The 25,089-nt window shown below is 44.4% G+C and overlaps 1 protein-coding gene across 2 annotated transcripts in view; it reads left to right on the forward strand.

Annotated features, from left to right (window-relative positions):
• Nucleotides 1-25,089, forward strand: part of AUTS2 (activator of transcription and developmental regulator AUTS2) — a 1,112,396-nt gene that overhangs the window by 771,114 nt on the left and 316,193 nt on the right. For both annotated transcript variants that reach the window (XM_082669920.1, XM_082669921.1), the window contains exon 5: nt 23,384-23,413. In XM_082669920.1, the coding sequence (XP_082526046.1) occupies nt 23,384-23,413 (30 nt within the window). The remainder of the gene's footprint in view (nt 1-23,383; nt 23,414-25,089) is intronic.

The raw sequence follows: 25,089 nt of genomic DNA on the forward strand, positions 1-25,089 counted from the left end.
GTCTGTAATTTTCTTTTCTTTTCTTGTAGTGTCCTTGCCAGGCTTTGGTGTCAGGGTAATGCTTGCCTCGTAAAATGAATTTGAGGTGTTCTCTCCTCTTCAGTTTTTTGGAAGAGTTTGAGAAGGATTGGTATTAATTTCAATTAATTCATTAATTTAAATTAATTTCAATGTTTGGTAGAATTCACCAATAAAGCCATATGGTTCCTGGGCTTTTATTTGTTAGGAGAGTTTTGATTACTGATTCAACTTCCTTGCTTTTTATTGGCCTGTTCAGATTTTCTGTTACTTCATGATTCAGTCTCAGGAAGTTGTATGTTTCTAGGAATTTATCCATTTCTTCTCAGTTATCTGATTTGTTGGCATATACTTGTTCGTGGTCTACAATTTCTTTTTAAACATTTTTGTTCTTACACAATGCTTTTCAAGTGAAAAGAACATGGAGTCTTCTATCATATTCTCCCAGATTTGAATTTGAAGGAGCTGAGCAACCTTTCTAAAATTTTTCCACGGTTTGTTAATAAGAGTAATATTATTTAACCTGTAGGGTTAAAATAAAGATGAAATGAGGTAGCATAGAGCAGTTAGCCAAGACAGCACCCCCAGGCTCTCGGCACATGTTACCTTCCCTTTGCCCAACGCTCCCTAAGTTCCGTGGCCCATTGTGTAGAGCAGCAGGTCCAGAGGCTGTGAATTATTTGTGATGTTTTTCCGAGGCCTGAATGGGGAGAGACATTTTAATCAAAGCACCAGCAAAGCTCATGTAGAGATGAACATATAATTAGTGACCTCTTCCTATGAGGGAAAATCCACAGTGGGCCTGACGGAATTGGAATTTGCACATGAGCAGTTGGGGCGTGTATATCCAGTCAGCTCTGTGTCCCTGAAAAGTGGGAAGCAAGAGGCATTTGTAGCTTGGTCACAAACTGGTTGTCAGACACATTACGCCTGCATTCGTCGGACAGGCCTTCAGAATGAAATGTCAGGAGGGAGGTTTAGCGGTAGGGGAGACAATTATGAGAATCTCAGAGGTGAGAAATAGAGAATTCTGCTCACTGCCCAGGAAGGAGAGAGTATGGCACAGAAGGAGGGCAGGGAAATGTGTTTCCTGACACATCCTGAAAAGGCCTGTCATTTACTGAGTTCCCTCTTGCTCTCTCAGGCTAAGACTGAATGAGAGGATGCTTTCAGGAGAAAAGAAGTAGAGCTTAGCCCCAGTGGATACGCAGGAAAAACCCCAGGGCTCACGGCACTACTAGAGTTAGTCTGTAGTTTAGTTCACCAGCTTTCTGGCCTGATTCCTTCAGAGGCTGTAACGGATGCTACCAAGTCTCCCAATGCAGCGGGTCCAAAGTGGTGGAAGAAGCTCACCATTTGGGACTGTGTTGTCACTGTCATTGTTCTCTTATGGCTGCAAATTACCACAGAGTAAACGGGTTTTCTCCAGGGAGCTCACTTATGCCCGTAGAGAAGAGTGTGGACTCCTTAGAGAGAGGTCTGCTTCACCTGACCCTCCAGTCCTCAGAGAGCATCAGCTCAGCCCCCTGTTAGCTTTTTTTCTGGCCTTCTTGGGTCTGTTTGTCCCATATCCTGATGATGCCATTCTTACAACGATGAAGCTAAGCAAGCAGCCTAGGCTCTGGTCCCGGTTCTGCCACCACTAGCTGTGGAGCCTCGCCAGGTCATGCGCCCTTTCGGAATTTCCAGTCATTTCCACTGTAAAGTACAGTCAGGCTGCCTGCCCTGCTCGCCTGCAGCTTAGTCTTGAGCATGGGATGATGTAACACACGTGCACGTATATTGCAAAGTTCAAGGCAGTATTCAAATGTGTGATATTAGCAGACCTGTTGAGATTTGCCTTTTCCCATGAACGTGCAAAGTAGGCCATCTCAAGTCATTGAATAGGAAAAGCTACATACGGTATTTTAAATTAGTTTTGCTTCCGCTGACAAAAAAATGTTTCGGTTCAACCGTTTATGGTCTGGTCATCTACTGCGTTTGTCCACCTAGTTGCTCCCCAAGGAGGCCTCCACCTGGTGGATTGTCTTAAGGTCACAGCAACTTCAAAGTCCCAGCCACCTTCTTCCTTTCTTCTGTTTAGGGTGGAGAAATGTCTGTATGATGCCTGTGTCAAAGTTACAGAGAAAGTGAGTCAAGCCAGTAGCTTTGTGTGGGTAGATCAGACCACTCTGAAGGCTCTTGAAACTTTTGCATGCACGCACACACGCAGGCATGCACACACAGACACAGTACATAAACCAATGCATATACATAAAGCAGTCCACAGATGAATGGTGCTGTCCTCATCCAACCCTGCCTGCTGAGTTCTTCCCTGCTATTTGCAGGCTCCTCTGAAGCCTGACTTTGAAATCCCCTTTCCCTCGTACTCTACGTGTGTGTTAGAGAAGCCTTTTTTGTTGTTCAAGAGTAGTTCTACAGTTTCACTGAATCTGCACACCTTTTGCCCCGGGATGGTTTCTTCATATGTTGTTGCAGGATTTTAGTTTATGCTGTCATGGAGGTACCATGTTTGTCTGTTTACTCATATTTTCTTTCAGACAGTAATGTATAATTTATGGTACAGGAGCAAATTTTTAGAAAGGAATGTGTGAACTTAAAAAAAGTTGTCATTTTCCAGCCTGATTGCATATGATTTCACCTAATACCCAACACCTTCAGTAGTGTAACTACTACAACCCATCACACTTCGGAAGGAAATTTGTTTCATATTTTATATTGTTTGGTGTCTGTTTTGTTGTAACAAACTAGCCTCCAGGAAACAGGAAGTCCCCAATTGTGAGCATTTCTAATATGAGTGACTACACACTCAGGCCCTTTTGCTGCACAAGAACAAGTAACTTGCTCTAGGTGGGCTCTTTTGAAAGAGTCTTACCCAAGCTAGCTGCTTTCCCCCTTCTGCTGGCTCCTGGCAGCTGGCAGCAGAAGCAGACATGCTTGCTGGAAAAGCGGCTGTCCTTGGCTTTCCTTGCTTCTTGGAACAGAGACCTTAATTCACTAGCTCCCTAACTACAGGGAGAAACAATGATCTTCATCCCCATGGATCCCGTTCAGCATCCCTCAGAGGCCCACAGGAGAGGTTCTCTGTCCTACAACCTTGTCCCAGCTGCTAAGGCAGCCCCGCCAGCGCAGCGCCTGCTCTGGTCATGGTCTGCTCCCAAGGGACGGTGCCTCCTGTCAGCAGGCCCCTTCTTGAGTCCCTGGTGCTGGGAAGATGTGCAGGCAGCCTCCTGCGCCCTTGCCCCCCACCTCTGACACACACGCACTTTGAGCCCGGGAGGCGCAGCAGCCCACTGAAACTCTAGTTAAAAGTACCAAGTTGCTGGAATGCCCAGGGAAGTGAGAATGAGCGGGCCTCACACAGGGAAGGTTTGAAACAAGCCTCGTGGCTTTTTAATAGCGTGCCAAAGCGGTCTCAGTGGTGGGCCAGCAGGGCCCCCAGTCTATCTTCTGTGAAAGGAGAAGGCCCAGCAGGCCCTGCGTAATGCAGACAGCCCCTCCACTCTGCTGGAGGAGACAGACTCCGAGATGGCAATCAAGGCTGGATTTGCCAACACATTTCCAATGATTAAAATGTAATTAGCACAACTGAGTGCCTCCTCCCCAGCTAATTTTAATACATGCTGTGACAGGCAGGCAGCCGGCTGTGCCTTTAGCCCAGCAGCAGATGGAGGCAGAGGCAGCGGGAGAGGAAAACCATTTTGCAATGTGACTATTCGCATCACAAAACCATCAGGGCGCTCAGCTCTTAGAAGGCCCTTGATGGCAGCACATCAAATTGGCGCTGTCATAGCTGACCGTGGCAATGGCAGTCATCCTTCATACTGTCCCAGAAGCACAGCGAGGCAATTTCTAGGCGTAACCCTTTAAGATCTAGAAGGGGAGAGAGAGAGACGTGGAGAGCACACTTATCGTCTCGCGGTGACAGGCGTGAGCTTTGCAATGTGCGCTGTGAAACCCACGCTCTTGGCAGCTTGGAAACCGTTACTTACATGTTCCTTTTCCAAGACACAGTGGAGTATGGTTCAGAAGCTTTGGAAATAGCTGTTTCTCCAGAAGGGAGACAGGCGTGAGCTGCCTTCTGTGTACTTTCTCTGAGCTGGGAAGGATAAGCTTTGCAGCCTGGGGTGGTGGGCAGGTTGGAGGTTTCCTCTTCTATTCCTTTGATCCCATGGAAACCTTTGAGCCGGGGGCCTCTCCTCACGACCATCTGTTTCTGTCGTATCTTGAAGGGCACATTAGGCAAGCTGCAACGCCCGGAGGACCCTGCGGCCATGCTTTTCCTCTCTCACCTGCTAGCTCAAACACCTGGCCTTCGCCACCACTGTTTAGCCTGTAAAGGAAACGGTCTCCTTGGAAGCTGAAGATCATTTGGTCTTCCTGGGTGTGGATTGTACGGGAGAGGTGTGGGGGGTACTTGTGTTGACTGGGATCTGTCACCCAAACGTGGTGGCACACGACCTTCACGGCAGCACAGTCATCTCCCACCGCAGGACAAAAGGAGCCAGGCTGAATAATAGAGAGGTGATTTGATGATGGTGAAGACGACATTCACCGCCATTTATTGGACATTTACTGTGGCCTAGCACTATGTTAAATGCCTAAAATACATTAATTTTTCTCCTTTAACACTCACATAAATCTAAGAGCGACACGGTATTTTTCCCATTTTATGGATGAGGAGACAAAGCCACAGCAAGGTTGAATAATTTACCCAATTACTTCTGTTAACGTCAGAATCTAAATCCAAACACACATGATGAGCTGGACAGTAAAAGTCCTCACCTAGACATGCTGGACCACAAAAATGCAGGAAAACCCTCTGAACAGAGAAATCCTTTGCTCTGAAAAGCAATGACATTATTCTTTGCCATCTAATGACCCCTGGAGACCAGCACCCATCAGGCTCTCAGGGACTCTATCACATGGGTGACATTTTGTATGTCTCTATGTGTGTATCTTTTTCTCCTTTAACTAAACAATAACATCACTAAAGAGATTTTTTTTAATTACCAAGATTTAAACATGAAAATAATCCAAACTCTTCATCACTCAGACATAGACACTGTTAACACTTAGTGCATCTTTTTCCAGTCTTTTTTTCTTTCTACGTGTGTTTAGCAATTTCATAGTAATATCGTGCATATAATGAGATGCATTTTGCTTCTTTTTTTAAAATAAATTTTTTTATTTTATTTTATTATTTATTCTTGGCCACATTGGGTCTTCCTTGCTGCTCACGGTCTTTCTCTAGTTGCGGCGAGCAGGGGCTAATCTTTGTTGCGGTGCGCAGGCTTCTCATTGTGGTGGCTTTCTTGTTGTGGAGCGCGGGCTCTAGGCTCTCGGGCTTCAGTAGTTGTGGCACACGGGCTCAGCAGTTGTGGCTCACGGGCTCTAGAGAGCAGGCTCAGTAATTGTGGTGCATGGGCTTAGTTGCTCCGCGGCATGTGGGATCTTCCCAGACCAGGGCTCGAACCTGTATCCCCTGCATTGGCAGGCAGATTCTTAACCACTGCGCCACCAGGGAAGCCCGCATTTTGCTTCTTTAATTGCAGTAGTAACAATAAAAGCAGTACTTTTCGTGGATTACGTTCTTACCTCTGCCTTAAGAGACAGATACTATTACCCTATTTTATTCATGAAAAAACAAAATTGAACCTGAGAGAGGATATGTAATTCACCCAAGATCACTTCTAGGATTTTTCTTTTAACTTTTCTATGACCATGATCATTTTTTCCTTTTTGGTAAAATTCCTTAGGAACATTATTTTTATGGGTAAACACTACACAGGTGCGTCCGTCTGTTCCTCAGTTTGGGGACGTTTAGGTTCATGAAGTCTGTGTACTGGATTCATCCAGAGCTTTAGAAAAACCCGGGTTCAAATGCTTGGGGCCTCTTTTCACAACTCTCTGACTCTTGGTGAGTTACTTAATGTCTGCAGTCCTAACTCTCTCACTGTAAATTGGAATACTAAACCCCACACCGTGGGGGTGGGGAGGGGTTCAGGAGGAGGTGTAAGGTTAAAAAAGGGAGTATATGTACGTGTGTCATAGCGTATTTCCTGTCCCTTCCTATGTGCTGACAGTAGCCATGTAAGGAACATATTATCGGGTTGTTTCCTAACTGCATGATGAAATTTGCAGACAAATGCATATATACGTTTTTGTTCCATTTCCGATAGATAGAAAGAGAAAAGTTGAGCTAAACAATATGAAAAACATTAAGGCTCTTTATGCACACTGCAGAATTATTCTGCAGGTAGAAAACTGACATTCCTCCACCAGTGGATGAGTGTCTGCGTTACTACAACCTTGCCAACACTGTGTCAGCATTTACGTTTTTCTTCTAGTTTGGTAGATGAAAAAGAAATATATCTCTCTTTACTCTGCATTTCTTTGATTACCAGTGAAGTTGAACATTTTTTTCCCCATATGTTTATTAGCCATTTATAGTTCCTCTCCCATGAATTGACCTCTCTGCTTTTGAAAGGAAGGATGAGTCTGCAAGGGCTAGCTAGAGAAAAGATGCTCCAGTGATCATTACCACAGAGCCCTGGGGCCAGGAGTTGCAGGAAAGAGAATTAAGAGCCTCCTGGGACTGCCAGGCAACTATCAAGTAGGCTTCTTCCTAAACCAGAGCACGGCTTTCTACACAGCCAGCCTGCAATCAGCATTTGTTCTCTACCATTTCATTTGTTCTGTTAAGAAATATTTCGGATTTTTGAGAGGGGCTCTTCACATTCCACTCAAGCCAGTGCTTATAATTCTTTCCGGGGAGATGACCAGCATGCCTGTTCAGTTGGGATTTTTGCTCTGAGAGTCCCATCAGTTCACAGTGCATTGCTGTAGATCTTGCCTGAGTCTTTTACGACCCCTGCCATCCAGCCAGGGGCTGTGACTTCTCTGTAACCTTCCTAGATTTAAACCCCTTGCTTGCGTTCTCCTCGTAGGTTACAGAGCAGCAGAGCCCATCCATACTGATGTCTTAATATCATTCTCTCCTCCTTGGATTTAGAGGGTAAAATAAACCCTCTGCCACAGAAGTGCTTATTGATTACTGAAGTACATAATAAAGCCTAAGAATAAACTAAGACCAAGTAATCGGGCCTGTTCCTGGGATATGCCAGTAAAACCCTGGCCAAGGCAGTCTCTGAGGGCTGCCTTCCACGCTGGAGCTAGGAGGCCCCCCTTTTAATTAGGCATCCAAATGGTAAGCAGTGAATGATAGAAACCAGACAAAAAGAGTACATACTTAAAGCAATTATACTCCAATAAAGATGTTTTAAGAAAAAAAAAAGAGTACGTACTGTATGATTCCATTTATATAAAACTCTAGAAAGTACACAAACTAATCTATAGTGACAGAAAGCAGATCAATGGTTGCAAGGAGAGGCATAGGTGGTTCAGGGAGGGAGAGGATGGGGGGATTAACAAAGGAGCACAAGGAAGCTTTTGAGCGCAGTGGATGTGTTCACTCTCCTAATTGTGGTGATGGTTTCAGAGGTGTATACATGTGTGTATCAAATAGTGCATTTTAAATATGGACAGGTTATTCATGTCAATTATGTCTCAATAATGCCACTAAAAACATAGTAAGCAGTGCAAAGAGACAATCCTTGGCTCACCTTGTGTTGGAAATTTTCTTTTCCATAAGAAGCTATATTTTAAGGAACACTTAGGAGGACTTGTGAGACTAAATTTTATCTTCACATTTGAATAAACGGGGGTTTCAGAAGACTGAAGGGTACCAATCAAACATAAAATAAAAAGGCATTCCAAAGGCAAGATAGCCCTCTTTCTTCATCCCTTTTCCTTTCTTACATCCGAACCTTAAAGGTGACTTTCTATATAATTATTTGCTAAAACAAAAGAAGCTGAGCCCTTTAGAAAATAGTATTAGTTCCCTTCTCCCCCTACTCCTTCTGCCGTTATATTTCCCCCACCCAGGGGAGAGGTCCTATAATGAAGAAATAAAGACTACTCCAAAATGTTGGCAGTCTAAAAGGGGACAGGCATTTTCAACACAAAGAGATGTTTGTTTTCCTTGCATTTTAACTCTTAATTTTTGACACAGTGGGGAACTCCAGCATGGCTGCCGTTTAAAATGTAACAATGCCTTGGTGTTCTGATTGCTTCTGTCACGGGGGTGTTGTGACTGAAGGCCAGGAGACAAAGCAAATGAGGCCGAAGACAGTGCCTGCTGCTGAGGTGCTGGTCCATTTCTCTGCATCTGAATGTTTCTTTTCTCTGGCCCAAGGAGGAGTCACTCAGGGAGACTGAAGCTGGAATTTGTACAACCTCTTTTCAGTCCCCTTGATTTTAATCAGAAATACACAATTATTCTTTTCCTCCAAATAGAGAAACTCAATCCCCATTTTAAATTCAATTATTGTAATTGCAGCATTCAGAAAAATAGCACATTCATTTTCTAATAAGAGATTGTGGATACCAAATTACTGCATATAGTATGTCAGAACGGAAACTTGAGACTGGCAGGCCAGTGGGTGTTTTTATCTTGGCAATTTGTATTTTCTTGCAGACAATTTATAGTAATCCTACCCTTCCTTGTTTATGACATAGAAGATGGGGTTTTCAAGCCACCCTAAAATAAAGACTGTTGTTAGGTACAATTCAGTTTAAAATCCCAGTTATGAAAATAATGAATTCTAAGAGGGGCAAAAGTGAAGTACCTAATAAAGAGAAGAAGAAAAGGAATCAGGATTTGGGTCCTATGGGATGGCAGTCCAACACGTCTTCAGATCTCCTTGAACTACGTTCTAATGTTTGTACATCAGTTTGCCCCAAACCATATTTCTATTCCTTTCACCATCTTGCATTTTAAAAATAAAACAGAAAATCTGATTGGTGGGAAGTTGATAATGTGGCCATTATGTTTCAGCAATATGAGAGCACCCTGTTCCCTTTTCCTGTTTAATTCCAGTTGCTTTCGTTGGCTTGAAGTGAGTCAAATGTAAGAAGAAATACTTTAGGATTTTGAGTTTCCTGATTTCCTTAAAAGAATAACCTTAAAATCGGATTTTTACAAGTGTACAGTGTTATTCTTTCAGGATTTACTTTTAACCTCAAAATTATGTTCATGTTTTTCTCATAGACACTCTCAGACACCCACCATCTTCAAACACCTTAACATCCATTCCATCAACTACTGTTTATAAATTGATCTCCTTCATTAGACACTTCTTGTGACACTTTCCCTGAGATGGTTTTTTTTTTTTTTTTTTTTTTTTGCGGTACGCGGGCCTCTCACTGTCGTGGCCTCTCCCGTTGCGGAGCAACAGGCTCTGGACGCGCAGAATCAGCAGCCATGGCTCATGGGCACAGCCGCTCTGCGGCACGTGGGATCTTCCCGGACCGGGGCACGAACCCGTGTCCCCAGCATCGGCAGGCGGACTCTCAACCACTGCGCCACCAGGGAAGCCCTCCCTGAGATGTTTGGCTCCTGTAGTTTATGAATTCATTCTTTCACACACATTTATTGAGCACCTACTAGGTGCCAGGTTTAGGAAGAGCAAGATGCAGGCAAACTCTGAGATATGTTTGGGGAAACTGACATAGTGTTGGAGGTACTGGAAACCAGCAGCTAAAATAATGGCCAGAGAAGTCCATACATATGGAAGAGAGAACAGACATGTCCACGTGTCCCAGAGAGGTAGACCTCCTCTGCTGAACTGCTGAGTGCCTACTAAGTGACAAGCACTTTAGTTATATTCTCTCAACTAATCCCCATTTTTGTAGTTACCAGAGTTAATGTTTTCGGAAGTGTGATCTCTTCCCAGGGTTACTCGGTTGGCTAATTTTGTTAGCTCCATCCTTAAATAGGCCTTGCATATAAATAAATCTGTGCAAAGGGCTATCCAAGTAGCTCCTAATTCTGATTGGTCAGGATCTCTGGACAAATTCCAAAATGGCTGGCTTCCTAGTTGCACCAATAGTGCCTCTTGATGTTTTTGATGTTTATTCTGTGTATCTGTCCATTTATTTACTTTTCCAGTTTGAATTTCAATGAACATCTTAATAATGTCAAAGCCCATAAGACATAGTTTGCACTATGCATAACCTACAAGTTTAGATTCAAAATCTTAGATCTATGCATTTTACTTTAGTCCCTACACACAGAGTTACTGACTACTATTTGACTGAAGAATAAGTCCAAACTATATTAACCTCCCAAACTGTGCATCAAGAACCGACAGGAATGCTTAGAAAATTGAATTCTAAAGGGTCTTTCCTTGTTGGTACTCTATCCATGAAATAAAGCCATTCATTCCAGTTGTTCTCTTCTTTGAGCGGGAATGATAGTTTCTGCTTTTGTTTGTTTGGGCTATTGTTTCCGTTTTTGTGTAGCATAGTATCAAGTCTTCAAACGCCTCCCAAGCAGAAATCCTTACAGAATATGATTTCCCCTCTGGCAATAAAATGATGGAAAAATCCAACCCAACATTTAAATGACTATTAAGTTACCTCATTTCTGTGTGTGATACAACATACCTTTCAGGAAGGAGTTGGAAAAAACTGTTAGAATTTCCCTCTGGCTACTTTCACATGCTTGAACTTATTTAATTCTCAAAAAAATCTTCTGGAGTATGCATCATCCACCTTTACAGGTTGAAAAAAGAAGGTAGGCTCCAAGATGTTAAGTACCTTTCCCAAGACTGCATGGCTGCTAAGTTGAGGGGTCAGAATCTGAACTGAGGTCAGCGTGAGATTTAATAAGCATGTGCTATGTGCGGGTTCTGTGCCAGGTCCTGCTCTTAAGGGAGAGCCATCTCAGGGAGAGTGGCAACGTGGCTGGTGGGCTGCGTTCACTGTTGCTTACGTCATCGAAACCTCTTTAGTTTCAGCTTGTCTCGACTTACCCTCTGCCAAGCCATCAGTCAGGAAGATACTTGCTGGCAACATGAACTTTGGAGGACAGAACTGGGTTCCAGTACTACCTCTGCCCTTGGAAGCCTTCACTTCTCATCTTGAAAATGGAGGGGTCATCATACTTCCCTTCCAGGGCTGCTGTTGGGACATCCTTTTTTAATGACTGATAGCTGTGGGTTGGCATTTTTAGGGGAAAATGCTTTGAGATAGTGCCCAGTGAGAATCCCTCCCCAGAAAGAGCTATGCTGCAGAGATAGGAACCAGGCTTTTCCGGAATCGGCAGCTCAGAGCTGCTCTGCTGTTGTGGCTCCGCCTCTTTTTAAATTTTTTTGCCAGAGGTGGACATTGTCCGTTTGGCAGGGAGTTGAATCGGGTAGGCACCACTTAGCATGGAAAGCGGGAGTTTACATTCAGCGCCTCACAACCTTAGGGGCTTGAAGGAAGAATGGTTTGCAGCAGCTTCGTTACCTAGGGAGAAAGAACTTGGAGTTACAAGCAAAGATGCTTTTACTTTGCGTTTTGGAGAAAATAGAACAATTACCTACTGAAGGTGCAGTGGATGAAAAAACACCTCTGTTCCTACCACCCTGATCATCTAATCTGTTCAGATTTATTCTGCCTTCCTGAAGGTGATTCAAGCCAGGCTGTCCTTGCAGAGTGGCTGCACCAGTCCTTCCCCTGGCTGGGGCACATGGCGATCGCCTGAGGCTCCCAGTGAAAGACAGACATTTCCTACTGCTGAGAGGAGCTTCCTCTGAGGGCTGGAGCTCCACAGGAAGTATCTGATATGTGGAATGCGTTGAAGGAGGGCGGGAGGGAGTCCATAAATCATCAAATCGTTGTTGAGCATCTTTTAGGATCCTTAAAACTGCACTAAGCCCTGTGATGATTCCTAGGACACCTACTCTCTGAGGAACTCACCATCTGCCAGGGAACAAGACATATATGTGAAATCAGTGGAGGATTATATTCTATCTAAACTAGAGCCAGTTAGATTTCCAGCACCTGACACACATACTCTTTTTTTTAAAATAAATTTATTTATTTATTCATTCATTTATTTTTGGCTGCGTTGGGTCTGCGTTGCTGCGCACAGGCTTTCTCTAGTTGCAGTGAGTGGGGCTACCCTTCGTTTTGGTGCACGGGGCTTCTCATTGCTGTGTCTTCTCTTGCTGTGGAGCACAGGCTCTAGGCGCGTGGGCTTCAGTAGTTGTGGCAGGCGGGCTCAGTAGTTGTGGCTCGCAAGCTCTAAAGCGCAGTCTCAGTAGTTGTGGCGCATGGGCTTAGGTGCTCTGCGGCATGTGGGATCTTCCCAGACCGGGGCTCAAACCCCTGTCCCCTGCATTGGCAAGCAGATTCTGAACCACTACGCCACCAGGTAGCACACATACTCTTAAAAAAATTTTTTTAAATTAAAACCTCACTCTTCGTTGAATAATGAATGAACAAATGATCTCTAACACCTCTTGAGCTCTTCCTATGTGTCAGGCACTGTTCTAATCCCTTTTATGTGTACTACCTATATATTTATTATATATATTATTACCATATGTTTATTAATGCAGTGAATGCTCTCCACAACCTCATGAGGTTGATGCTATCAATAGCCCCATTTGATAGCTAATGAAACTGAGGCGCAGAAAGGCAGCTTGTTTGTCCAAAGTCCTACAGCCAAATCACAGGTGGTAGAGGCAGGATTTGAACCTAGGCCAGTTGGCTCCACAGTCACAGATGAAGGACAGTAAGGTGGTCTTTTCAAGAGCTTGTTGGCATTTTGGTTCAGACGAAGAGCAACCGGGCTTTGTTATTAGCTCATCTGACTCTGGCTTCCCTAAGACTTAAGCACCCTCCCCCTTCCTAGAACTCAGACCAGTGCCAGCCAACCCTGTGTGGTCCCACCCCGCCGCTCCCCCGGCCCCGCCAGGCCTCTCGTTTGTCGTTTCTCTTACCGAGCACATTTCTAAATGAGGAAGGTTGCTCTGCTTTAAGGACATACAAATGGCGTGCCCTCACCTGTCAAGCATGATCCTTGTATTTTACCAGACCCATTATGAACGCAATCTTTCTGTCGAAAATTTGCATACCTCCTTTCTTGAAAAGTAATGACAGCAATTTCTTTCCCTCCGCTCACTTTCTGAGTGTCTCATTTAACGGCACCTGTGAAACCGACAGGCGCAGAGATGAGAAGTGAAAGAGAGCAGTTGATTAAATCATCATCAAGTCGGGCCTCAGAAAGTCAATTCTGCTTGCCGTCTGCAATGATATCCTTTTATCTTAAAGTAATGAGCTATGGCACTTTTGCATCGGGTAATGCGATAAGTTCTATTAGCATGTTCCATTTGCCTCACAAGCAAGGGCAAGTCATTTTAGCTAGCTCATATCACTGCAATCAAAGCAATTGGCTTCCCAGGCAGAGAAGAAAGGGAAAAGGCTCAGGATGATTTCTGTGGATCACAACACAGTGGAAAAAATAGACTCTTGTATTATTTTAACCCATAACATGCTTTTCCTTTTTCCTCATCAGCAAATTTGAGTTTTATTAGCTCACACAGGACTCTGAAGAGAACCAAGCTTTAGTGGAAGCAAACCTAGGGGGCTCAGGCCCCACCCAAAGGAACAAGCAACTATGATCTAGAAAGGGAAAATTGCAGCATTACAGGGGGTCACAAATAGAATCCTGCCAAAGAAGATAACAGAGAAGGTCTCCCTGGTAATAACACTGTGGTCTCATAATAAACTCTTCCTTCACACCATCTTCAAAGTCATTTGTAACAGGTCCCCAGGCAGGTATGGATTAATGCTATTGATGACTTAGAATCAGTAAATCAATGACAGAGAGGCAAAGGATCTGTTGCTTAAGCTTAAAAGAGATGGTTTACAAATCACTGGGCCCTAGACTGTCTGTTTTACCTTTGGATAAGAAACTCATTTTTCTCATCTTGGCAATCACTGAGGCTTGAGAGCTCTGGGTTTTAAGTACATTTCATCTTTGGGGTTTATGTATGTTTATACCTGGCAAAATGTGACTTCCTTTCTTCTAAGGAAAAAAAAAAAGTGCTGAACACTTCAGAAGTTTGCGAAATATCCATTTCTTCCCCTATTTCCAAAAACCCCGCAGTATTTTAATGAGCTAAGTGGAAATTTACAGCATATAAATTGTTTTTTTACTATACCTGGATTTCCAGGTGACAAAAAGGAAAACAATATTGAAAATTAATTTGTGAGCTGGAGTACTTCAGGCTGGACGACTGGATTTCTGGCAGGATATTCGCGCTTCTAATCAGTGCTCAGAATGAGCCTGGCACACAGTAGTCACTTTAAAATTATTTACTGAGAGAAAATGTGTGATCATTTGAGAGGCCCTGGAGGGAAAATAAGTTTTCTCTTAGCCCCCTCAGATCACAATGGCTGTTTGAACTCTGGCCAGTTCAAGCTGAGAACTTGAAAAGATGCCAGATTCTGAGGAGTCCCCATATAGGAATGATAAGGTTACCAGCACAAAATTCCAGAAGCTTCTGAAAGTTTGTTCTCCATTTTACCTCCCGAACAGCTGAAGACTGACCTTAATAATATAGAGACCTTATATTATTTTCAAATGTGCTCATTTTGCGACTGTCAGAAGTTTTATTCTTATCTTTTAAACTATTGTTGGGAACACACATCTTTTGATTAGGCTTTCTTTTCTTTTTTTTTTTAAAGAGTTTTTTTTTTGTTTTTAAATAAATTTATTTATTTATTTTTGGCTGTGTTGGGTCTTCGTTTCTGTGCGAGGGCCTTCTCCAGTTACGGCGAGTGGGGGCCACTCTTCATCGTGGTGCGCAGGCCTCTCACTGTCGCGGCCTCTCCCGTTGCGGAGTACAGGCTCCAGACGCACAGGCTCAGTAGTTGTGGCTCACGGGCCCAGTTGCTCCGCGGCATGTGGGATCTTCCCAGACCAGGACTCGAACCCATGTCCCCTGCATTGGCAGGCAGATTCCCAGCCACTGCGCCACCAGGGAAGCCCTAAAGAGTTTTTTGATGTGGACCATTTTTAAAGTCTTTATAGAATTTGTTACAATATTGCTTCTGTTTTATGTTTTGCATTTTTGGCCATGAGGCATGTGGGATCTTAGCTCCCCGACCAGGGATCGAACCTGCACCCCCTGCATTGGAAGGCGAAGTCTTAACCACTGGACCGCTAGGGAAGTCCCCTACTTTCATTTTTTTTTGAGCTATTTTATTTGATAAGACGTAGTTATTGTGGAAATACAGGGGAAGAGGAACCAATGACATCATTTTACAGTGAGAAAACCCAAACCATTTTCAGAGTTAAAATATTCTTTTTATTTCTAGGGCCCCAATAGCTTTAAATTTCACTTACAGTCCAAAGCCAGTATGAGAACAACGTAAACAATGTGAGGGACTTCTCTGGTGGCGCAGTGGTTAAGAATCTGCCTGCCAACGCAGGGGACACAGGTTCGAGCCCTGGTCTGGGAAGAGCCCACATGTCGTGGAGCAACTAAGCCTGTGCACCACAACTACTGAGCCTGCGCTCTAGAGCCCGCGAGTCACAACTACTGAAGCCTGCTCGCCTAGAGCCCATGCTCCACAACAAGAGAAACCCACACACCGCAACGAAGAGTAGCCCCCGCTCACTGCAACTAGAGAAAGCCCTTGTGCAGCAATGAAGACCCAATGCAGCCAAAAATAAAAAATAAATTAATTAAAAAAAAATGTGAAAGGAGGGCTTTGTGGAGTGATAAAAGACAGACAGCATCAGAGTTGCCATATGTGGTACAAAATACTGCCCGGTTTTTGCATGTACAAGGAACTGGGCAGATGGGAAGATGGTGGTGTACATGTTTTTAGTCACCATGCTGCTACCTCACTTCTTTAAATAAGAAAGTAAGTGTCATGTTTTCTGCAGGTGGCTTCTTCTGAAATTGCTTTCAGGTGATGAGGGATGTCTTTACCATCTTAGGGAAACCGCCTGCCCCAAAGGGGAATCGATTCATTTTGTCACTGGCAAAGTGAAATTGTACTTGATGTTAGGTGCTATAGTTTACAAGTTGGGGTTCTCCCTCATTTTCCTCTCATTTCCTTTAGGCAGAAAGAAGAATAAAATAACTTTGTTCAGCCGTGGTGTTCAGCCCTGACATCTTTGGTGGCAATGATAAATGGATTTGAGATACGAAATAACTGTTCCAGCAAGGTCCATTGAGCAGAATAGGGAGCAGTGCCCTCCTCAATGTCATTGTGCGTGATATATTCAATGATGGCCACTTTCCGCTTAAGAACGCATTCCGCCACAAGGTCCCTGGAATTCCATCTCGTTCCCTCGTTCCGAGTGAGGCAGAGGGGTGTCACAGACCTTAGCTCATTTCTGTACGTATCGGAGCCTTAAAACACAGATGTTGAGATTCCCAAATGGAAATGAGAAACGTTTGCTTTTGAAGAAGTACAATAAAATCCTAATTATGTCTTGTCTGGGCCTTTTAATGGAAGATATTTTCTTCTGGGCCCCAACTCCTTTGGTTCTGCAAATAATTTTAGGTCTGCCCATTGTGTTCAGACATACATCCCATTGTATTAAGCAGTTAGTGTTTCCTGTGCCTTCTTTCTTTGGAATTACTTGTCTTTTAAATCATAGTTTGCTTATGCTGCATGAAATCAGGAATTCTTAAGATGAGTGAGAGGGATCTGTCAATATGATTGAGCATCTGCTGTATCTCGAGGCCTGGAGAAAGATGAACAGGCACTGCCCTTTACCTACACAGAGCGCACGCTGTAGCAGGGGAGACTGTTGTGGCCAACAGTGAAAATACAGTTTTGTAAGGGATGGAGACAGAAGCGGTTAATTCTAAGAAGAGTACTGGAATTCTAAGAATTCCTTTTTATTTTTTGGCTGCATTGGGTCTTGGTTGCTACGTGCAGGCTTTCTCTAGTTGGGGCGAGCAGGGGCTACTCTTCTTTGCAATGCACGGGCCTCTCATTGCGGTTGCCTCTCTCGTTGCGGAGCACAGGCTCTAGGCACACGGGCTTCAGTAGTTGTGGCTCACGGGCTTCAGCAGTTGTGGCTCACAGGCTCTAGAGCGCAGGCTCAGTAGTGGTGGCACACGGGTTTAGTTGCTCCTCGGCATGTGGGATCTTCCTGCACCAGGGTTCGAACCTGTGTCCACTGCATTGACAGGTGGATTCCCAACCACTGCGCCACCAGGGAAGCCCTCTAAGAATCCTTAAATTCTAGGAAGAGTATTGGAAGATTCAGAGGAAACTCTGTTTTTAAAGGTAAATTACAAGTTTTTAGGTAGAAACTTGGAAGAATAGAATTCCAGGCAGAGGGCATTGTTAAGTGCAAAGATGGAAGGGCCAGAGGGTGTGACCGAGTGTGCTGGGGTGTGACTGGAGCAAGGGATGTGTTAGGGTGATACCACTCAAAGAGTGGATGCAGACCAAGGCCAGTCTGTGAGCTGTTTGTAACTAATCCACTGTGAGGTTAGTATAGCACTTGAGAGTAAGCATTTGGGAACTTTTATAGCAATTCAGTAGAATAATTTTGTATCTCTTAAATCTAACAGTAACATATTTTTACGTGTCTTTGCTTTTTCATTTTTCTAGCAATTTATTTTTTATTATATCTTACAAAGTATTGGTCTAAAACGTATTGGAAATTAGAACAGAAACAAACGGTCCTTCTCCAAAGAAAGTCCGAGAAGCACTGTGTTGGAGGAGCAGTGGGGAGTGGGAGAGTTGGAAACAGCGTGAAGAGTTTTCATTGCCCTCTCGGCCATGGGAAGTGTCATGATCAAATTGGAATTTAGGAAATCCACTCCAGTCAGTAAGGACTTGGATTAGAAACGAAAGAGACTATAGGCCCTGGAAAGCAGTCATTAGCCTCTTGTAATGATAAAATAAAAGCCTGAACTAAAGCAGCGGCCATGGCCATGAAGATGGAGAGGATTTAGAAAGTTGAATCAGTAATGTGGGGTGAGAGAGAAAGATAGATCTGCTCAAGAACGGAATCAAGGAGGCTGACAAGACTCTTCACTCCGGCAGTTGAGTGATTGCACGGTGACGTCATTACCAGGAACAGCACGGGAGGGGGCAGGTGTGGGGTGAGTAGAAGATGGTGCGTCTGGATTTAGATGGATACTTGAGCCTGAGGTGTTTATAGGGCTTCAGGAAGGGGGTATAGCAAACAAAAACATCTGTTAGTGCTGGTTAACATTAATTGTCTACACTTCCTCTGTACTATGTCTAAGTTGTTTACATGTATTAACTCATTTTATTCTCATCTCCTTAGGAGGGAAATGCCATTATTACCCACACTTTACAGATAAGTAAACTGAAACTCAGAGAGTTTAAATAACTTTCTCAAAGTCACATAGCTGGCAAATGGTAGGCATAGACATTTTTTTTAGTCTCAACATATACATGGTAGCTGGAACCAAGGGAATCTTTAAGGACTCCCGTGGAAATCATATAGAAACGATAGACCTGCAAATGCAACTCTAGGGAAACAATGACATTAAAGAATATGCAGAAAAGGGAGGGCTGTGAACAGATACTAGGAAAGAGCAATATTGGTGAATGTGTACAAGGGAAAAATTCCAGCATGTTCAATGGAAACATTCCAAATTTCCAGCACTAGGGAATTTTTTTACTAGTTATTTACAATCCATTACAGTGGATTACAGTGCAGCCTTTTAAAAAATGTGATGCTACTGGCAAATATTACTCATTCAACTAAGATATTTGACATATTAGGTAAAAACAAAGCAGGTTACCAAATACTAGGACCTTATTTTCATTTCTTAACATTTGTGAGTGAAGGATGTAGAGAATGGAGGAAAGACAGGAATGAATTATACAAATGTGTTAACAGTGTTTATTTGTAGATGGTAGGCTGATGGGTGATTTTTTTAAAATCTATTTAATACGTACGTATTAATTTTCAAAAGGAGAAGATATTGGGGAGGGGGTTGGTTGGTTATTTACACAGTTTAAGAGGTGGGGCTTGTCTGGGAAAGGAAGAAGTTACCTTCAAAGGTTTGGTTCTAATTTGGGAAACTAGAGGGAAGAGGAGGTGGAGAGGAAGTTAAGTGTGATGGGTTGGAATGACCGGAGGTACTCAGGTTAGGAGCTGGTCTCTTTCTGATTCTGCATTCGAGGCATGTGGCTTGGATTTCATGCCTCCTCTTTCCCTCTCTTGTCTTTGGTGGGTTGGGGGTCATGTCTTTGTGTGAAGGCTGAGTGATCGAGAGTTCTTCCCTGTCCGGCTTTTAAAATGGAGGAAAATATTTTCAGCTGTTCACAAAGGGCTTTGAAATCTAGTCCTGGAGAGTACTCTGTCATGTCAAGCCGGTCGTTAGCGTGCAACCTGTTTGCTAATAAACCAATACAGGACCCCGATGTCAAAATGCTTAAAATGGTCAAATCAGCTGGGACCCCGTTTCTGCATTTGACATGCCTTTTCCATTTCCGGGCCTCATGCAGAACATAAACCTGACTCAGGAGGTGGCTGTATGTGAACTCTCATAAATTGGAGTGGGTATCTAGGGAGTGAGGAGCAGACACTTCTTCTTTTAACCTTTCAAGACCAAGAATCATTTGGCCAGAAATCCACAACGTATTGAACTTAGGGTGTGAAAGCCGTACAGTGTATTAAATGTGAATTTGAGACCATGAATTTTACCCACACCGACTCTATAAAACAGCCTCCCTTTTTCATAAAGCAGGCCCGTAAACCTCTGCCAGCGAAGCAGAAAGACTCCTTAGGACTGTGGCTCGCTTTCCGTCTGGGGTTGTCAACAAACCCCCTTTATGAGTGGAATAGACCTCTTGTATGTGTCGAGCTTCTGGCTTTTGCAGAGCGTGTTAGGAGCCAGGCTAGGCAAACGTTGGGCGCTGTTTGCTGAGTGCCTTTATTGCCTTTGCATAATTTATGAGCTGGAGGGGTTGACCATCATTCGTCTCTGCCAGGGGCTGGCACTCGAGGCTCCAGAGAGCGGAGCTGTAAATTGGATGGTGCGTTCCTGCTGAGCTCACGGCAAAGTCCTCGGGTCAGTATGGGAATTTAATACCAGAAATGGAACTGTTTTCTCAGCGCGCCATGTGGGCCCCAGCGCAGCACAGACTGTTTTGGCAGACTCTGTGACTGGCCTTGTCGAGGGGCTGTCACTCACCCGGCATGTTGTGTGGGGAGCCTGAGCATTTTTAATCGGCTTGGCATCCGTGCTGCTTCCATAATGGGTACCAGTAGGTCTCAGTTCTTCACCATATGCTTAACTCTGGAGACAAGGTGCTTCTGGGTATATCAGTAATTACTTGATGCAGAATTAAGTGGACCTTGAAATTAGAACTGGACTGTTGGAAAGCAGGAAGCTCGACACTTTGATAGAAATAACCATTCCCAGGGACATCCCGCTGTTAGGGTGGGGGGAGGGGCGCGGACAGTGGTGATTCTTTGCCCCTGCTGTCCTCCCCACTCCTTCTAGCCCCTGCACACCAGTCCTTGGGGGGGCGGGCAAATCCTCTGCCTCGGCCTTCAGCTGCCATTGAGTACCTCACAAGGCGGGCTGTGAACATCTGGAGAAATGAGCCTGCCTGGCAAAATCCTCTTTTCTCTTGCACACCCCTCCTGATTCATGCTTTGTCACTCTTGAAAATGTGCCGGAACTTGGGAACCTCAAGTTAATTCAAGGCAATGGAGAAACTACACAGTCAGGAGAACGGCTGCTCTTCATCCGTCTGCTGTTGGAGGCCTTCAGGGTCTTCATCCCACCCATTTTCTTTCTCAGCTGGCCTGACTTATTGTAACAGAGCAATCGCTCATCAGGCAGAAGAAAGTAAGTTAAGACGATCCGAGGTTGGGAGCCTGGTTGAAGACAATGCAGTGGTTAAAGCACTGTCACCAAACCTCTGATAAACCCGTGGTATTGAGGAACCAGTGGGAAGAGCAGAAAATGTTACAGCTCTCCAGGCCATGAGGTTGCTGTGTGAGTTCCTGATGCTGATTGTACAGACAGCTTAGGCTGGAAAGAAGTAGCCCCCAAATTGAATCTTAATACAGCAAGATGTCCATTTGGATGGGGGTTTTGTTACTTTGCACTGAAAACACCCTAATGGTGGTTTAAACAATAAGGTGACTTATTGTTGTCTGAACGAAAAAGTCGGGAGGCAGGCTGCTCTGAGGTTGGTTCACGTGTCTCACTTGTGCCAGGATTTTTCTTCCCTTGTTTTTGTACTTCAGCCTTTGGCTTCATTTTTGCAAGATGGCTGCCACAGATCTGGACATCACATCCTCATGCAGTGATGTTCAGAGGAAAGAGGCAGTGCTTCCTGCTTTTCTCCTTTTTTTTTGAGGAGAAAGGGGTTTTCCAGAACCTTCAGCAGACATTTCCTCAAGGCCCAAAAGTGGGTCTTACGGCCACCCTTAGCTGCAAGGAAAGCTGGGAAAGAGAGAATATCTGGCTTTTTCAATCTCGAAATGTCAGGAGAAGGTACAGACTAGGGAGAAGGGGGTTGTGAATGGCTGTGGGTGTGGAGCCAGCAGTGGCTGCCGTATGAGCACATGTATTTCCTGTTTCTGTTCATAGCTGCATCAGCTCCCTTGTCCAGGTGGCCACGCTAAAGAACCTTGGCATCATCGTAAACTCGTCCCTCCTACTTGCTTCCCACATCCATGTATTATCAAGCCCTGTTGGTTCTCCCCTCAGAACTGCTCCGCCATCTGTTCTGCCCTTTCTCAAGCCATGCACCGTGCTGGTCTAGACACTGTAAGGGTTGCCAACCCGGCCTCCCCGTGACCTGGGCCTTTCCCCACGGCACACCATCTCTCCTCCACCCCACGGAAGATTCATCCTCACGGAGTAGGTATATCTCTGATCACGTCACACTGGGTACCTCGACTGTGACACTGAAAGCTGCTCAGGGACCAGTCCTGCGTCTTGACTGAATGTCTGAGCAGCTTGCGGCGCTCATCAAGGGCTGCTGCGTGAACGAATGGATGTATTTACATGCTGAGTGTTTACTCTGACAGAACACACCCGCTTTTTAAAAATCAAATACTGGAAACAGGCGGTGTGAAAAGTGGTTTGGGGGCTATCTGCCCGGGGCCTTGAATGCCACTTGAAGGAGTTTAAACTTCATCCTCAAGAGGAAGTGTCCTGTGATGGTGAAGGGGGCAAGCTGCAGACTCACATTTGGTTTGAGTTCAAGTTCAGTTTTACGCTTGCTGCGTACTCTCGTGACTCTCGCAAGTTACGTCATCTCTCTGTGCTTCAGTTGTCTCACTTCTGAAGTGGGGGTGGTAAGACTCACTTTCTAGGATCTGTGGAAGACTACATAAAATAATGGAGGTAAAATGCTTAGCATGGTATATAGCACGTAGTAAGCGCTCACAAATATTAGTTATTATTACAGAACTTGCTTCTCTGTTAAAATCATTTAGCTCTCAGTCTATTAAACTCGATTAACTAATATTAAGTCTGTTAATTCCATGAGAGCAGAATCTTTGATTCCATTTTCATTATAGCCTGTCATAAGGCTTAAGCTTTCAACACATATTATTGGAGAAATTAATTTGTCATCTTAATGACAATCTCACCCAACATCATTATTTTCTTTGAAAAATAAGGAAATAAGCTTAGCTGGGTGGACATACTTGGCCCAAAGATACAAAACTGGGAAGAGTAGAGAGAGGACCTAAAAAAGAAAAAAAAAATCAAATATTAGATAACAAAACACTCTTGGTTTTTAATAAAATTTGTGTTCTTTTTTTTTTTCCTTTCCTTCTAATGAGGAACCCAAAGCTTTGAGTTAACTATCATTCTCTGGTCTTCTGAAACCGAAGTCAACAGTTGGAATTTGGAATCTGTTAGATACGGTGTGAGTCTCCTGCCCTAAAACTTTTATTTTCTTTTTTGCCCATATCATTGATTTGTTACCCTGACCTCTTGTTCTTGACATGTTTTTAATAGAGAATATTCCCTCTTTTCTCTGGGCGATCACAAGTGTGAGCCTTGCTGAATGTGTTCTGTTTCTTTCAAAGCCCAGATGAGAGGATGAAGGGCCCAAAGGTTTACCTCTTTTCCTCTAGAAAAGCACCAGGAGAGAGAGAGAGGGCTCCGTTCACATTAGCTGAAGGTAGAACATCTCCATTAAGAAATTGATTTCGCTCTGAATCCCATTGAATAATCTTGATTTACCTTAATCTCATGGCCCAGTTGGCTCCACCGTGCAGCAGGGGGTGCTCACTGGTGTGACCAACTGACCACAGAACGAGCCACGGAGCACCGGCATCAGATGAATTCAACAGAACAACTTCTCGGCATTTTGCTTCTGTTTCTGTTTACAGCACTTGAGCTGAAGAAACTTTTTAGCTCAGACAACGTTTCCTATTTCCTTTACATGTCTTGCTTTTTTTTTTTTTCTGTAGTAATAGCAAAAACATACTCGATTTTTGCACTAATGCTTCTTCTCTTGTCTTCCTTTTCAGTGTGACAGCGATAGTGACCAGGAAGAGAAGGTAAGCCCCCCTTCATCCCCCCACTGTGGGCATAGTACACAAGCACCATGAACACCGCGTCTCCCTCTCACAGCCTCAGGGCAGGGGATGCCAGCTGCATGTTGGCAGCACCTCTCTTCTGCAGAGACAGGCTTTATTCACACAGTGACATTGCCTGTGATAAGAAATAACATTGAATTTGTGAGCCCCACTTTTTAAAAGTAAGCCCTTTAATGTTGCATATATGTGACACTATGTTTTCACTTTATAGAAGCTTTTAAAAGAGGAAATTGTTTATTTTAATAGCCATCTGATTTTTCTTGTTTTATCCTTGATTGGAACATTAAACCTGCTAGTATGTATGCATTTATAATGTCGTTCCTGCATGTCTTTTACTGACCCATATGCTTCTTCCTGCTTTTCTGTACATATCGGTCTTCTTGATAGAAATGTTAATCGTCTGTTTCTAGGAGTGTCTTCATGCGGGGAGAGGTGGGCCGGGGCTGTCAGGCGGGAACCACTCTCTTCTCGTCCAGGTGGGTGGTCGGGGGGAGGGCACTCCTTCCAGCAGGTACACGCTCTGTTTCAAGGCTGATGGCCATCAGCCTCTTTGTATCCAGTTCAACACGGATCAAGAAAAGGAGCTCGATTTGGGGGCTTCCGGAAGATAGGATCACAACCTGGTAAAGTGAACATTCTGCCGCCTGAAGCAAAGGGATTGTTTGTCTGTTTGGTCTTTCTTTCTAGCTGTCCCAACCCCCCAACCAAATTTCTTTCCAATTTTATTCCCACTCTATGTATTTTGAAAAGAGTTACCTGAATACCGTGATTTCTATATTGCTTGGCACCAAGAGGGAGGTACCAGTCCTCCCGTCCCCAGCTTCTGGATCTGTCCCGCACAGCTGGCTTTCCTGAGCCCTGTTCTCTGACTCTCACCTCCTACGTGCTGGCGGATTTGACTCAGAATCCTGTGGTTAGTATTTGGTAGGATCTTTCCGTCAAGCCTAGAATTCTCCCTCCTTCTCTGCTGCCAGCCTCCAAGAGAGATCTAAAGGCTCTTGTTCTGTGCTGTCGTTAATTTGAATTCAGCATATGTAGCCCGTTATAAAATGCGAGACATCATCATTTGAGCAGGTCAAGCATATTCAGATGAAGACAAATGGTGCTTATTTGATTTCCTTAAAATCAGGAAATGAAAAAAGTGCTCTCTGGAGAAATCATGTTCTGCCTGACTTGGATGATAGACCAATGCATGTCCCCGAGATAAGAGCAGGCTCTCGCCTTGAGGTTTTTATCTCTGAAGGACGGCTAGGACTGTCAGCTTGCTGACATGTGCATTATCCATGTCATTTTAAACAAAGTGACCTATGGAAGGGTGCGCTGCGCTGTGACATGGTAATGGGCTGTTGGATGACAGTGAACGTACACACTGGAAAGGGGGCTGTGGATTATTCTTTTGTTTAACTGACAAGTAGGAGCTTCCTTTCTCCAGCCCCCAGGAGTCCTAGCTCCTTGGAAGTCGGTCCCCCAGTGCCTCAGGCAGCCAGTGGGTCGTGGGTGCCAGAGGCACGTAGGGGCTCCGCATTCAAGCGAGCTCGCTGGCCCCCAGCGCCGTCCGGGCCACATCCCACAGGGCGGTAGTCATCTCGTTCCATCAGGCGTCGCAGGCATCCGGGGAGGGACTGGTACTTCTGGCC

This window comes from Grampus griseus (genome assembly GCF_964374135.1).
Source record: "Grampus griseus genome assembly, chromosome: 14".
NCBI classification, from domain to species: domain Eukaryota; kingdom Metazoa; phylum Chordata; class Mammalia; order Artiodactyla; family Delphinidae; genus Grampus; species Grampus griseus.